Here is a 13588-nt window from a genome sequence, read left to right on the forward strand (position 1 = left end):
TGCATGGTCTGTATCACTGAACCAGATACATTTAAGCACAGTCTCCTTTGTCATGCCTATGTTTTCAGAAACAGGCTGTGTTTCTCATATCTAAAAGGACAAAATGGGAGGGCTGGCTGCCAGATTCTGCAAAGCCTGGCAAGTCAGCACAGCCCAAGAAGAAGGAAGGACTCTGAAGGAAATGCCATGAAAATATACAGGGGCCAACTAACTGAACAGCAGCTGCCCTCAGCTCTGACTTTTGCAATAGCTTGAATATAAAACAGTTGGGTTGGGGGTTCCCGAACTGAAGCCTATGAAGTTTCGTATGCAGCCCAAAAGGGACTCCTAATTTGCAGACATCCTCAACAGAACCAGCTGATAATCATAGTTATATGGTCTCTTCTAGGAAGGCGATGGGTGTCTGGACACTGGCTGGGCCAGATCCATCAGCTAATTAGAATATGAATTGGCCTTCTCCAGAGCTGGGAAACCCAGTACGAATATTCACATCTCAGCTGTTCCATAAGCCCTCCCTATTAATCAGTCAGATATTAATGTGGGATCTACTCCAAGGGTTCCACAGCTGAGGTAAGTCTTGATTTTCAAGTGCGGTGGGAAAGGAGACATCCAGCATAGTGTCTACACCTCCATCACAGTGCATTTTCTTCCTCTTTCCTCTCCAACCCCACAATCATCCTACCTATTAAACACTTTTCCATGAACTTTACCTTGAAACCCCTGATCATAGTCCTGCTTTATCCAGCTGAGCAAGGTGACTATGGACTGGAGGTCCAGAAAGGTCTTGGGATTGAAGGTCACTCTTAAATGCTTACTGGATGCAGCACACATACTTTACTTTGCAAGAAAGCTTTAGAGTTAGAGCTGGACTGGCATAGTGTGCGATAATGTGCATTACCTTCAGCTCAATAGTGCAATGCAGGTGGCATTTCTGTAATGTGGGAATTCAACCAAACATCACTGCTTCCTGCATCGCTGTGATGCCCTAACTGGATCACTGATCCATCTCTAAATATAAGTGCATGTTCTTTCAGTGTCAGATTATGGTGGTATAAATTAATAATAATTGCATCAAATTCAGTGCAGTTAATGCCAAGGACAGAAGGATCACAATAGCTAAAGATCCTTATTTGTACTGTATTTCTGCTAATCCAGTGGCCTTGTAAACCTGATGGGTGTCTTTTTTAAGGAAGTTCAGAAGCACTTAGGGACTTCAGCTCCTAAATGTTGTTGGGCTGGCTTCCCAAAGTCCATCAGCAGCCTTTGGAATGTGCACATAGGGCTCCCAAGTAGTTCTGATGATTAAGGCAATACTTTCATCTTTTCCAAATCACTGCTTTAACTTCTGGCCTTCTCTTCCACCTCCTAGCAGGTATAAATACTGTAGCTCTATATAGGTAAGCAGCCTAGCTTTTAAGGGATGATGGGAGCACTTCACTTGGGGTGTGGAATTCTAAACAGACACAACACTTCAAAATGAAACTTGGGACAGCTGAGATTAGCCTGCGCATGTGTAAACAGGTGGGCAGGATAAATATGATACAATAATTATAGACATTGCATTAGCATCCAAAAGAAGCACCTCAAATAATTAGCATCCAAAAGAAGCACCTCAAATAATAGTTATTAAAAATAAAGTAATCCAAAATAATTAAATGTATCTAGAGGAGCACTGTGTGCTTTCCCATCTCATAACTCCTTGTGTTTCTCATTTTCCTCATTCTCCTTATTCTTACTGTTGTATCTCTTTGTTGTTGTTGTAAAGACCTCCAGCTTTAATGTTCACACAATGATGCCTTTGATGTAGGAGCTTTATCTCACTTTCCCACGTGTCCAACAGCAGCATATATCAACTTTATCTTCTCTGCTCATGAAAAAAGCAATACTCTAATGTCTTCTCTTCAAACTGACTTCATATGGAATGAGACATTTATACAATAGGCCTCACAATGGCCATTGCAGTGACTTTGCATCAACACTTGTTGTGTGTATCCTCAGACACAATCACCATTATATATTAGAAGCAATCTGTTCCATGTTCTATTGCTGCTGTTGTTGCAAGCAGCAAAGAGGAAGAAGAAATGCTGATGACATGACAATGATGACATCTCAAGCTTTTGAAGAAGGTGGCAAAAAGAGTGGTGATGTGATAAGCAAGACGAGTGCCACACAGGGCACTGAGCTGAGAATGTGGCTTGGGATCGCAGTTCTAATTTCTTTTGCTGTATGTTTGGCTGTGGAGGAAGCAACCATTGATGAAGGAACCCCTTGCTCAAAGTACCAGCTAGCTTTCAACCATTCATGCTATGAGTTTGTTAGACTCCAGCATACCTTCACAAGTGCACAGAGCTGGTGTGAGAGAGGAGGAGGGCACCTTGTCTTTATTGAAAATGAGGAAACTCAAGAGTTCCTGCAAAAACATATTGATGAGGATCAGGAATGGTGGATAGGACTGATCTCAAACTCCTTGCTGAATGGAACTACTGACGGTAGGTGGTTTTGAAATTATGTCTTCTTTAAAACTGTACCAGCCCATGATGCTTAATTAACATAGTAACAAATGCGATTTGTCCCTCTGAAGACATCTGCTGAAAAGCCACTGTCTTGTTGCTGTAACTTCAGATTTATATTAAGATGTTTTAATTGCCTGCTTCACTTCCCCGTTGCATGTGGTCACCCTTTCCATTGGATCTTGTGGCTGTGTGAACATATAGTGAATTAGATCAACTTGCTGACCCAGTGAAAAAAATGTGCTGGGTTAGGTCTCCAGTGGAAGAGCAAGCTGAGCTAATTCATCACACTAGGAAGTGCTGCAAGATCTGATGCAGGGAAAATCGTGGAATCTTGAGGCTGGGAGCACAGGGGGAAGTGGCAGTGTCTCTTTTAATGATTACATCAGGTTAAATATAAAATGTAATTGAAGAGCCCTAAATCACCTCTGCTTCAGTAGTAAGAGGGCTACTGTCTTGCTCTGCAGGCTCTGACTCTGTAATTGTATTACTGAGGAAAATAAACATTCAGGACAACATTACTTTGTTCACAGGGTCAATGATTTGGCTGGACACTTCAAATATAAGCTACAGTAACTGGTACAAGGATCAGCCATCTCCCTTCTCATCCACATGTGGGTACATCCTGAAGAATGCCAAGTATCGGTGGGGTGTGACTGAAAATTGCAGCCAGGAATTTGACTTCATTTGCGAGTTTGGTAAGATACACAACAGCTGGAACTGACAAGTGAGCATGCTGTGTTCACAACTGTGCATAAATGGCCCTGTTGCTTTCAAAGTGGCTGCACAATAACTTAATCAAGCTTACTAAAAATGAACAAGCAAAAAGCCATATAACCCCAGCAGGTGCTCTTTTTGCAGTGTGCTGATGTAAGATCTGATCCAAAGAAAGGAATACCCTGCAATCACTGGAACATGTAGGTACTTGGCAACTAGCCATTAAGATCCAGGTTTCCAATAGAGGGCTAGTAAAATAGAAATTAATCTGAGAGTGAATCTAAGTGTGTAGCAGTCCATGTCTACAGTGGCATAAGCTAGCTAGTTTAAAGCCAATTTGAGTAGTGCATAACAGCATGGTTGCAAGAATAAACTCCCACAACACCATAGCACCTGAGCTAGGTGGGACCTGTATGAATGCCCTGTAAAAATACTCTTCATCATAAATAATAAATATATGCCACAATAATTTCAACTTGTAACTGAAGCAAGAATACAGCCAGGCTTCCAGAGACAACACTCCTAGCAGCCTGGAGTAAGCAAAAGTGAAAGCAAGTTGTTCTTGTTTCTTCTCAGACCCTTCCATAGGTAAAGTTTGAGGGCTTCCCCAGGCAGCAACCTGTACTTCCTGGTGGCATTTAAGTGCTCAGACTGAAAATCTACAGACATTGTGTCCCTTAAATTGTGACTTGGAACAAACAGTCCTGGAAAGGAATGCCAGCAATATCATCCCCATTTGACATACAGATACGAGGGGAACTTGTGTTCCTCGCACTTTGCACATAAGCCAAGCATTTTAAACTGCAACTAGAATTAAGGTTATAAGCACTGGAAGGACAGTCTGGCTGTAGGTTCACTAATATAAGAAGTCTTTGAATCCAGTATGCAAGTACAGGTTTCCACAAGCCGTAGAATTGCTACTGCAATTCTGGTCCCGAACTGTACTACTTCTGACATAATTAACAAGTTGTTCCACAATCAGCAAAACTAATAAAGTTTTGTTTCCAGTCCTGATTTTCTGTTCCACATCCCCTCCCTACTCTCCTCCTCAGCACTCCCAGTTCACTCCCATATCCCCAGCACATCCCACCTCTGCAAATACTTTTGACTCCCTCAGCTCCCTCCCCTGCAGTTCTGCAGCTGCTCCAGAGCTCAGCTGTATGTGCTGGCCAGTTGAATCCCATAACGTGGAACAGATAAACATTGGGTTATAACCCCTACTTCTAATAGAGGCACTGATGTAGCTCTTTCTCTTCTACCTAGCTATTGATTTTCATGAAATTTTAGGGTGTTTTGAGGTTTATATCTATACATGAGGTTTGGCTGAAGATGACTAACATTAAAAATGATTGGGGGAGAGGAAATTGGCAGACAGCACAATCCCTTAAGCTTATTTTCCTTGCAAAGACAGACTAAAATTATTTTTCCATTACAACCACGGTAGACAACTGTCTGTTTATAAGGAAACTATCATCTGTTACCATAGAATCTGACTTAAAGCCCATTAAATTCAAAGAGTGTTTGCATTATTGAGCAACAATGTCCTACACTACATCCATCATTCCATTACCCACAAACTGAGAACAGATTGAGGCAATTATAACCTTATTTTCAATATTTACAGCCCATGTCCATTAATACACATACATATTTCAATAACAGATTAGACTCCTCTTTTGCCAGCTTTGCTTGCAAGGAATTAGATCCAATATCCCAAAGAAACAGGGACAATATTTTAATTAGTTTCTCTGGGTGTTCAATGTTTGGAAGTTCCCGCAACAGTGCTTCAGTTTGTCTCTGTGAAACAGGCATAGTGATACTCAATACCTTCACGCACAGCTACTGTGAAGCTTGACCAACATTAATGTCGAGTTTGAAACTTCAAATGAAACATATAGGTAGCTCCAAATGGTACCACTATTTGAATTTAATAGCTCTGATTCCTGATAACTTGCCTACTTAGTCATCTGAGCTAGGTATATGTGTACAAACAACTAACAGACAGTGTATTGTCTTCAACCTTTCTTTGGCCATCAATCCTAGCATTATTTGTGTTTCTCAACGTAAGTAGGAAACTTTCCGTATTATTGTTTCTTATTATTTCTATTCTAGTATTTGGTGCTCTGTAGGTTAGCAATTTGTTGTAGTAAAAATACTTGAATTGAACCAGGGTTTGTACACAGGAACACAAACCAGGTTCTGTCCATCTTTCCGTGTAAAAGCTGCTGAGACAGCAAACACTATGGGAACTCTCTATACAAAGTAAAGAACAAAAAAATGCATGAGATTAGAATTATCAGAATTTAACAGCAAATTATTTTTCAGGCTTATTTAGAGAGCTCTAATCTGTAAACTGATCATGTTGCTATAGTTACAGCCAGGCTTAGATTTAGACTTTAAATAACAATAGCACACAATTACTGCAGTGTGCACACATTGGCACTGTTAATCAAGGTACTTAAGGGGGATGATCAAAACAGCAACTGGAGGACAATGTATTTCAGCTGAGACAGCTGAAACAAAGACATTATTTTGCAACACCCCCATATGAAAGCAGTCTTTCGCATCCTCCTCTTGAGGGTATTAAGTATCCTGATTACTACAGGATGCTAAGAATTCTGAAAGATAATTAACTGTCCCAGATTAATCAAAGAATGAGGTGTATGCATTTAGAGATATGACCTTACTCATTTGAGCAGTCCTGCCGAATGAAGTCAGTCGAATATCACACAGGAACAAAGGTGTCTCTGTAGCAGAAATGGGATCAGGTCCCATACTTAATATGCAAACTATTCTCCAGAGCAATTACCTGAATATCATGCAAATCATACACTGCCACAAGGCTCTTGTGGAAGTAAGGAGTAACACTAAACCTTCCAGTATTGCAGGTCAAACAAATGCTAAGTGTTTTCCACAAAAATATGAGGGTTTTTTAATTAAAATATTTTAGTTTATTAAATATGTTCTCAAATTTTTGTTTAAGGCAGTAAAACCCATAAATCTATTACTTTGGATTTTAAAAAAGGAAAAATATTTTAGTCTTTGTTCTTTTTTTATTATTATTTTCTTAATTGTTTCGCTTAGAAGGGAGAAAAGGGAAGAAAAGAGAAACCAAAAAAGGGATATGCAGGAGAATTGTAGCAGGATTTTTCAGAAATTCAAGAAGTTAAATCTGATTTTTTTTCTTCTATTAGAATCTGGCCAGAGCATTGCCTGTGATAATTACAATGCCACTGTACAGTGTGGATCAGGAGAAGTTATTCAAATCGGAGAGAGCTTCTACGGACGGAAGACTCCTCACTACTGTGTATCAGAGACTCCTCTCCAGTATGATACAGATGAAGACTGTAGCTGGATCAGTGTCAAAGACGAAGTAGCAGGTAGCATCTTATGACATTGCTTGTCAGAAGCATAGAGTATGTCCCAAAGTTCTTGGTCCCTAAAATACTTTATCTTGTATTTCAGTAGAGTTAGTGAATGGGAAAGTGACTTATTCCTAAAATGAAGGGAATCACAGAGAACTGATGTGGAGGAGGTTCCCACAGGGGGCTGGATGGAAAGGAGGGACTTTGTGAGGAGCAAAGATTCGGAGAAGGAGAGGGGGAGCAAATGGAGAACAAGGGTGTATCTGGTTCCTCTTGCTGTGTGAAGAAAACATGTGAACACACTGATCCCTGATTAACTCAATGGGAGACCCTAGGTTTGACAGAGATGGAAGAGAACACATCCATACAAACCTAACTCCAAACCAGGAGGGGTGAAAAGGCTGGCACCCATGGGGACACGGGGGGTAGGAGGGATCTGCTTCTGCCTGCCATGTATCAAGTACACAGCCTGCTGGAGATACAGGGCTCCACTGCTTGCCAGACTAAACAGTGACTAGGGCCTGTCCCTACGGTAATTCTTTAGGCATCCAGCCCCAATTAAACAAAACACATTACTTCTTTTTTTTAACCCTCTCTAACTCAGCTTTATTCCAATAAAGCCGAATGGTGCTAAGAAATACCAGGCAACAAGCAACACACCAAAGTCAAAGTGATGTGGGAGTCTGTCTAGAAATCAGTGACATGATATTGCTCCCCCTCCCCTTTTTATTTCTGTAATCATGTCTCATCTGTGCTGTTGCAACAGTCAAAGACAAAACCCACTATTTCATATGAAACGGTCCTTCTTTCCAGGCCAGTGTCATGGTCTTCAGGCCTGCCAGGTGGCAGCGGATGGCACTTTCTTTGGAGATCCTTGTCCAGCTTCTGGAAGCTATTTGTCTATTCAGTACCACTGCAAGGAAGGTAAGTGGGAGGGAGCTGTCAACACCAAAAACCTGTTCTGCTCTTTGCTGTAACACCATGACTATTGGTATTTATCTTAAAAATTACTGCTCCATCCTCAAGGAAGAACCTGGAAGAGCAGTGACCACTGAAAATATTGAAGGCATAAAAATTTAGCTTTCCTGACCTAACTGAAGGTTTTTGATAGGATATGAAGCCAGGAAATTCAGACACATAAAATACACTTGAATGAAATTATGTTCCAACAAGAATCTTGACCGGTAGGTATGGAGAAGAATCAGCTCTCTGTCATGCCACCAATGTACTCAAATTAGCAGTTGTATCAAATCTGTTTTGGAGAAGGCCTGCTCTCAATACATGGAAATTAATTGAATTATGTAAGAAATGTAGACAAACAATGACATTGAATTCTGTCATTATGTTTCACAGGTCTGCAGCTGGTTGTAACAGATGTATGCTTTGTCTTTGAAAATATCATGGTCACTTTGAACTGGCTGCTCTTTCCATACTCTGGCAACCTTTCCTGTATCATTAGCACTGGAGATGGCCACACTATTGATCCTTACTACCCTCTAACGTAAGATAAATCCTTCATGTATCATCAGACAAACAGTAGATTTCACTGCTTGCATTTTATTGAATGCTTCCAGTTTCTTAAATGAGATGTTAAAAATTAAGTAGATTAATAATAGACCATACATACAAGACACTTGGGTTCTGCAGAAACTTGTTTTGATATTAATACAAAATTCTAAGTCAAGCTGCCAACCACAATCATTCTTCTGCTTATTATGACAAGTTATTCCTATTTCTTACTAAGAGAATTTATTCCAGATCCTAAGACACAAAATTACTAAAAACATGTCAGTAATTGCCAAAGAAACAGGCAAGCATTATTTTCTTAAGTTTAAAGAGTACTTTTTGATAAAATTTAAAATAATACAATGGCATTCTGAAGTTTTTCTTTTATTTAATTGCGTAAAAATTGTGTCTTTAAAAGATCAAACTTTTTCTGCTGGATTTAAAAATCAGATTTTGTTGTAATGCTAGGAATGACAGAAAATGACTCTCGAAATTTATTTGTCTACTAATGGAATCCTACTTGAGTCAGCTAGAAAAATAAGTAGAAGAATGAAAACAAAAAAGTAGTAATGTACTAGAAACAGTAAACATTCTTTCAGAGCTAGAGATACAGGCCTATAGCTGTAAAGAACTTGAAGAAAAATCTTTGATAGTGAACCTTTAAGTAAAATGTATTTGCCAGCTGTAAGCAGAGGCTTGCTGTTTTTATGGGAAGCCCTTTTACTTCAGCTACTAAATGGCTTGCAGTCATGCTTATCTGTTTTCTGTGTCCAGTTTGATATCCACTCTTACAGGAATTGCCTTTTCTGTTCTGATCTTGTCATTTGCATGTTTTTGAAGTCCAGTTAGAATGAAACCTTTTTCTTCATTAAAACAACTAATGAAAAATATGCATTATCAAGGATGATATGTCCTGGTCTTTGCATTTGCTAGGTGGTACCATGATAAGAATATAAAGAGTTCAGGAAGAATAGTGTCAGGAATATTACTTATTTGCCTTCCATGGTGTATATCATTCAAGAAGGATATCCTTAGGTTCTTTTCACCATCTCCTTATGCTTGTTAGTAATAACAGCAACTACCACAGACTTCTTCATATCCATTAATTTCCTATCGCTATCATGACCAGAGCTGCACCAAACCCATGAGTGAAGAGACATATTTGCTAGCATGGGCAAGTATAGAAGCAGCTGACATTAAAAAAAAAGAAAAAAGAGCAAGGGAGTGCTCTGACAAAATGCTGAGCAGCCTCAGATTCCACTGATATATCTAAGAGATGGTAAATCGGGAATAAAATAAAGAATAGAGAATTAAGAGCACTGTTAAATTGTTCTACTGTGCATAGTCACATGTCTGTGCTCAGAGCCAACAAGTCACAAACTAGATCTAATGCTGCATGTTATTGAAATGTAATCTACCTACTTTACAGCAAAATGTTTCCACCCTTTTAGATAGGCTTTGAGAATGACCACTGCTGATATACATCCTTAATGACACTGTAGCTGGAACAAAGGAACTTCAACCCTAAAAATTATATGTAAATAAACGAGGGATTACAGTGATTGCAGGAGAGCTGAGTCAGGTCAGAAATTTGGGAACTATGGCCACTGTTATCACGTAAGGCTAAGGACTTCCCAGGACACCCTTCCACAACAAACAGCTTGTTCTCTTTCTGTTCTAGACTGGTCAGCAACGTCACGTATAGATATTCATCTCCTGGAGAGTTTACTGTTTTTGTGGAATGCACCACCAGTGAATGGCATGTGACGGCACAGAAGCGGGTGACTGTTCAAGATAAGATGGATCAATTAAGCATTACTGGGTGCTACAGCCAGTACGAATCTGGGAACAGCTCTCACTGCCGTACACTGTATGGGGAGTTGTTGTGGATTCAAGTTGAACTCAATGGAGGTGAGGGGAATTACTCTACATGATTTAAATGGCAGGCTAAATATTATGCCACCCATGGGATAGAAGCAGGATTTTCATTGTGCAAAACAATACTTCTTTTTAGTGAATGCTTTCCCTCGAATTGTTGCATTCCTGCAACTGAATGCTCTCAGTTCCATTGGAGGGGTTCTTTCTCAGACCTATTACACCACCTCAAACATAAGTATAAACCATTTTTCCCTCTACGCAATGTTGACAAAGCATGAGCATAACTTCAGTCACACGAATGCACATGAAGACAGTAAGAATATTTTCATATTTGAAGTTAGGAATCCACAGAAATGCTTCTCTAATTGAGCGTAAGAGGATTCCACACTGAGCTGGTCACATTTGCTGGTGTACATTTTGTTCTCACTTCAAGTTCCTGGAATCCACATATATGCTTAAAAAATAAAATTCAGTAGTGTATGTTTGAATTCTCTTGACTGCCCTAACACTCCCAGCAGAAAACACTATAGACTTCCACAGGGAGTCTAGAGGGGCACAAAAGCACCTGAAGTGACTTTATTAAAAATGATTGCATTTCTGCAGTGTTCTTATGAGTCCTTTATAAATACCTGAATGCTGCACAAAGCAGGTAGAATTGGATGGCCTATTACACAAGCTGTGAGAAATTTTGAACTGTTTTTTTGCAGGCAATGGAGTGACCTACATTATATTAGCAGATAACATGACACTCACTGAATCCAGAGCAAAGGAAGGAATTATCCCTCACAATCTGACACTCGACAGTGCCTCTCAAGGACTGCTAGGCCCAGGGATACATCAGCTGGAAATCCGAGCATCCAGCAACACAACTGCATCGGATATCTCTGAGAGTATTGCTGTTCAGTTAATTGAGCCAGTATCTGGTCTTCAGGCTGCATTAGCTTCTCACACTTTGCAGCTAGGGGAGAATTTGGAGATTAATGTCTCTGTGTCTCATGGTGCCCCAGATAAGCTGAAGTTTGAGGTGATTGGACCTAATGAAACTCATGCTCACAAAGAAGATGGCCCTCATGGGGAACCTCGAACGTACATCATTCCCGTGCACTCTGAAGGTACAGCATGCTGACATCTTCTGTATTTCCGAGACACTCACAGCTGAGTAGAGGAGTTCACATAAGCAGTCACAGCACCCTGGGGTAGGGGACAATATCATACAGCTGAATTTGGTAGCTTTTCTAACTGCTCAAACTTGGTCTGCAGTACAGTCTTGTTGACTTGTAAGTGAGCTAAAAAAATTGAACTGCCAAATGGGTCTCAATATGGAGACTGAAATGAAGGCTTCACCTGATTTTTGCATACAAAAGACATAGTGAAACAGGGTTTATTTTTTCATGACACAATCTGATTCAAGTACAAATGATGACATTTTCCTGAATCACTAAGTGTTTTCCTCCTATTTGTTCATATGTATAACTTCTCAAGTTTACACTCCTCTGCATTTTACACTGCGGTAATTAATAATCTGAGGAGTTCTCAGTAGACATGACAAAGGAAAGGGGAGCTTTTCTGTGCATTGGTCTCCAACACGTAGTTTTTGTTGGACTTACTTATGAATGAGCTTTTTAGTAATTTTTTCTTTCCATTATTAAGAAATCAAAGCCTTTAAAATGTGGGATTAGGGTGATTGTCCTTAAGAGTTAATTCAGTGGCAGAAGATAAAAAAGTTTCCTCCTCTGATGAACTAGTCAAATCCCACGCCAAAGCTAGAGCACTAGAAGCTAATTATGATTTCATTTTATGTATTAAAATTATTCAAAATTAAAAGTTTTATTGGGTCTCCCTATACCCATTTGAACATCCCTTCCCTTCAGGCAGAAATTTTCAAACAAGACAGCTGCTCTCTCAAGATGCCTAAACTCATTTGGACTCCAGTACTTGCATACTTCTAGTTTCCTCTGTGGTAATATCATAGCCAGCTGACAAAGAATAGCATTGAAAGTGCTAGGACAAAGGCAGCTGAGTTATTAAAAAGCTGAGATAAAGGGGAAGAACATTCCCTGAAAAGCCTTTGAACAGTGGAAACTCATCAGAAAACCCCCCAAAGCTCTTAAGAGAAAAGGAGGATTTTCTTCACAAATTGGATTTTATATTCCAAACAAGCTGGACTGGTCCCACTGCTATTCTTAACTGGCCATTTGTCTTCTCTAGGTACTTTCCTAGTGAAAGTGGTGGCCATGAATACCTTCTCAAACATGAGTCTGGATCTTGGGTTCATCACGGTGCTGGCAAACAGTTCTCATAAAAAAGGTAATTGCATTAATCTGGCAGTGCTGGTTTTGACCACATAAGTGTCTTTTTGCAATCAGAGCATTTCATGGAGTGTTTATGGTTTGCATCTAGTAATTGCTTTCCTTCCAGCAACAGTGCTGAAAACTTTTGTGGAGGCTTCTGCCTGATGAAGGCAGATTCCCTGGCTTTGAAGTAGTCATAAATTAGCATCACTCTGTATATGTTACACATCGCACATTAGCTATTTGTCTTAGAAATAATTAGTGAAGTTTATGGCTTGGGACATAGCTCTGAAACCAGGAAACATTTGCATCACAGCAGTCTCATAAATTGCTGTCAGTAAATGCTTCTAGATGGCTTGTCCTTACATTTACAAGTGCAGATTATACCAGGAATAAAGTGACTTAGTACTAATCCTATTCAGACTTTTCCAGTGCTTTCCCTCAATTTTTCTTTCTACATCAGTGAAACTCCATCACTTTCTGTGAATTTATTTTGATTTACACCATTATGTTTGAAGAATCAGGATCTTCTTTATAGTATGTGACTAGCTTGTTGTTACAATTTTACCTATTATAACTAGACTGTTTATCACAGTTCTAGCGTCTGATTCTTATAGCTCTATCTTTCAGACTGTCGGTAGTCAAACCCTGTGTATTTAAGTCATATTCACTGAGGATGTCTGAAAGCTTCACAGATAGGACTAAAATATTCTGCTCTTTTTTCTATTAAACAGATTCTTCTAAGGAACAAGGCAGCTCCAAAACAAATACCCAAAAGACAAATGTAAGTATTATTTAAGGATCTTTCTTTAAAATTGAAATGCTTAGAAATTTTTCCTACCAGTAGAAGTGCTGCATAAGATATTGAGAAGACATATTTATAGCATAGTAGATTATGGACTAGATTTTCTGTGTCCCATATGGTTTCACATAAAATCTACACCAAAACTCTCTGAGACAAATGTGTTTACAGGCATTTGATCTACAATTCATAAAAGCCTGCAAGTAACAATTACAAGGTTAGAGAAAATGAACTCTTCACAATGATTCAGTTTTGGAAGTTGAAATGTGCTTAGATGAATTTTTAATTTATCTACTTGACTAATGCAAACCTCTCTTTGAGGGGTTATCCTTAAAGCAGAGTTTAATATATTTTTATATTATTTCTAAGTGTTTTCTGCTTCTGTATTGGAATGTTTACGTTACTTTGCAAAGAAGAAATTTCCAGTTTATTGCAAATGAATTGCTAGCAGCTGCACAAATTTAAATAGTAAAATTGCCAGATAGATAGAATATTCTATTATCATCTTAAAGTTTTTAA

The 13588-nt window shown here is 39.2% G+C and overlaps 2 protein-coding genes across 2 annotated transcripts in view; one reads left to right on the top strand and one right to left on the bottom strand.

The window, feature by feature from the left end:
* The window catches only part of BCO1 (beta-carotene oxygenase 1), a 33023-nt gene extending 27091 nt beyond the window's left edge, over nucleotides 1–5932 (bottom strand). Inside the window, exon 1 of the mRNA XM_075039962.1 lies at nucleotides 5915–5932. The gene's annotated coding sequence lies outside the window, so the exon portion shown is untranslated. The remainder of the gene's footprint in view (nucleotides 1–5914) is intronic.
* The window catches only part of PKD1L3 (polycystin 1 like 3, transient receptor potential channel interacting), a 42212-nt gene continuing 30659 nt past the window's right edge, over nucleotides 2036–13588 (top strand). Inside the window, exons 1-9 of the mRNA XM_075039955.1 lie at nucleotides 2036–2489; nucleotides 3044–3208; nucleotides 6422–6607; nucleotides 7406–7516; nucleotides 7946–8093; nucleotides 9780–10009; nucleotides 10684–11088; nucleotides 12185–12283; nucleotides 13002–13051. Of these exons, the coding sequence (XP_074896056.1) occupies nucleotides 2036–2489; nucleotides 3044–3208; nucleotides 6422–6607; nucleotides 7406–7516; nucleotides 7946–8093; nucleotides 9780–10009; nucleotides 10684–11088; nucleotides 12185–12283; nucleotides 13002–13051 (1848 nt within the window). The remainder of the gene's footprint in view (nucleotides 2490–3043; nucleotides 3209–6421; nucleotides 6608–7405; nucleotides 7517–7945; nucleotides 8094–9779; nucleotides 10010–10683; nucleotides 11089–12184; nucleotides 12284–13001; nucleotides 13052–13588) is intronic.

This window comes from Buteo buteo, chromosome 11, assembly GCF_964188355.1.
Source record: "Buteo buteo chromosome 11, bButBut1.hap1.1, whole genome shotgun sequence".
Classification (NCBI taxonomy): domain Eukaryota; kingdom Metazoa; phylum Chordata; class Aves; order Accipitriformes; family Accipitridae; genus Buteo; species Buteo buteo.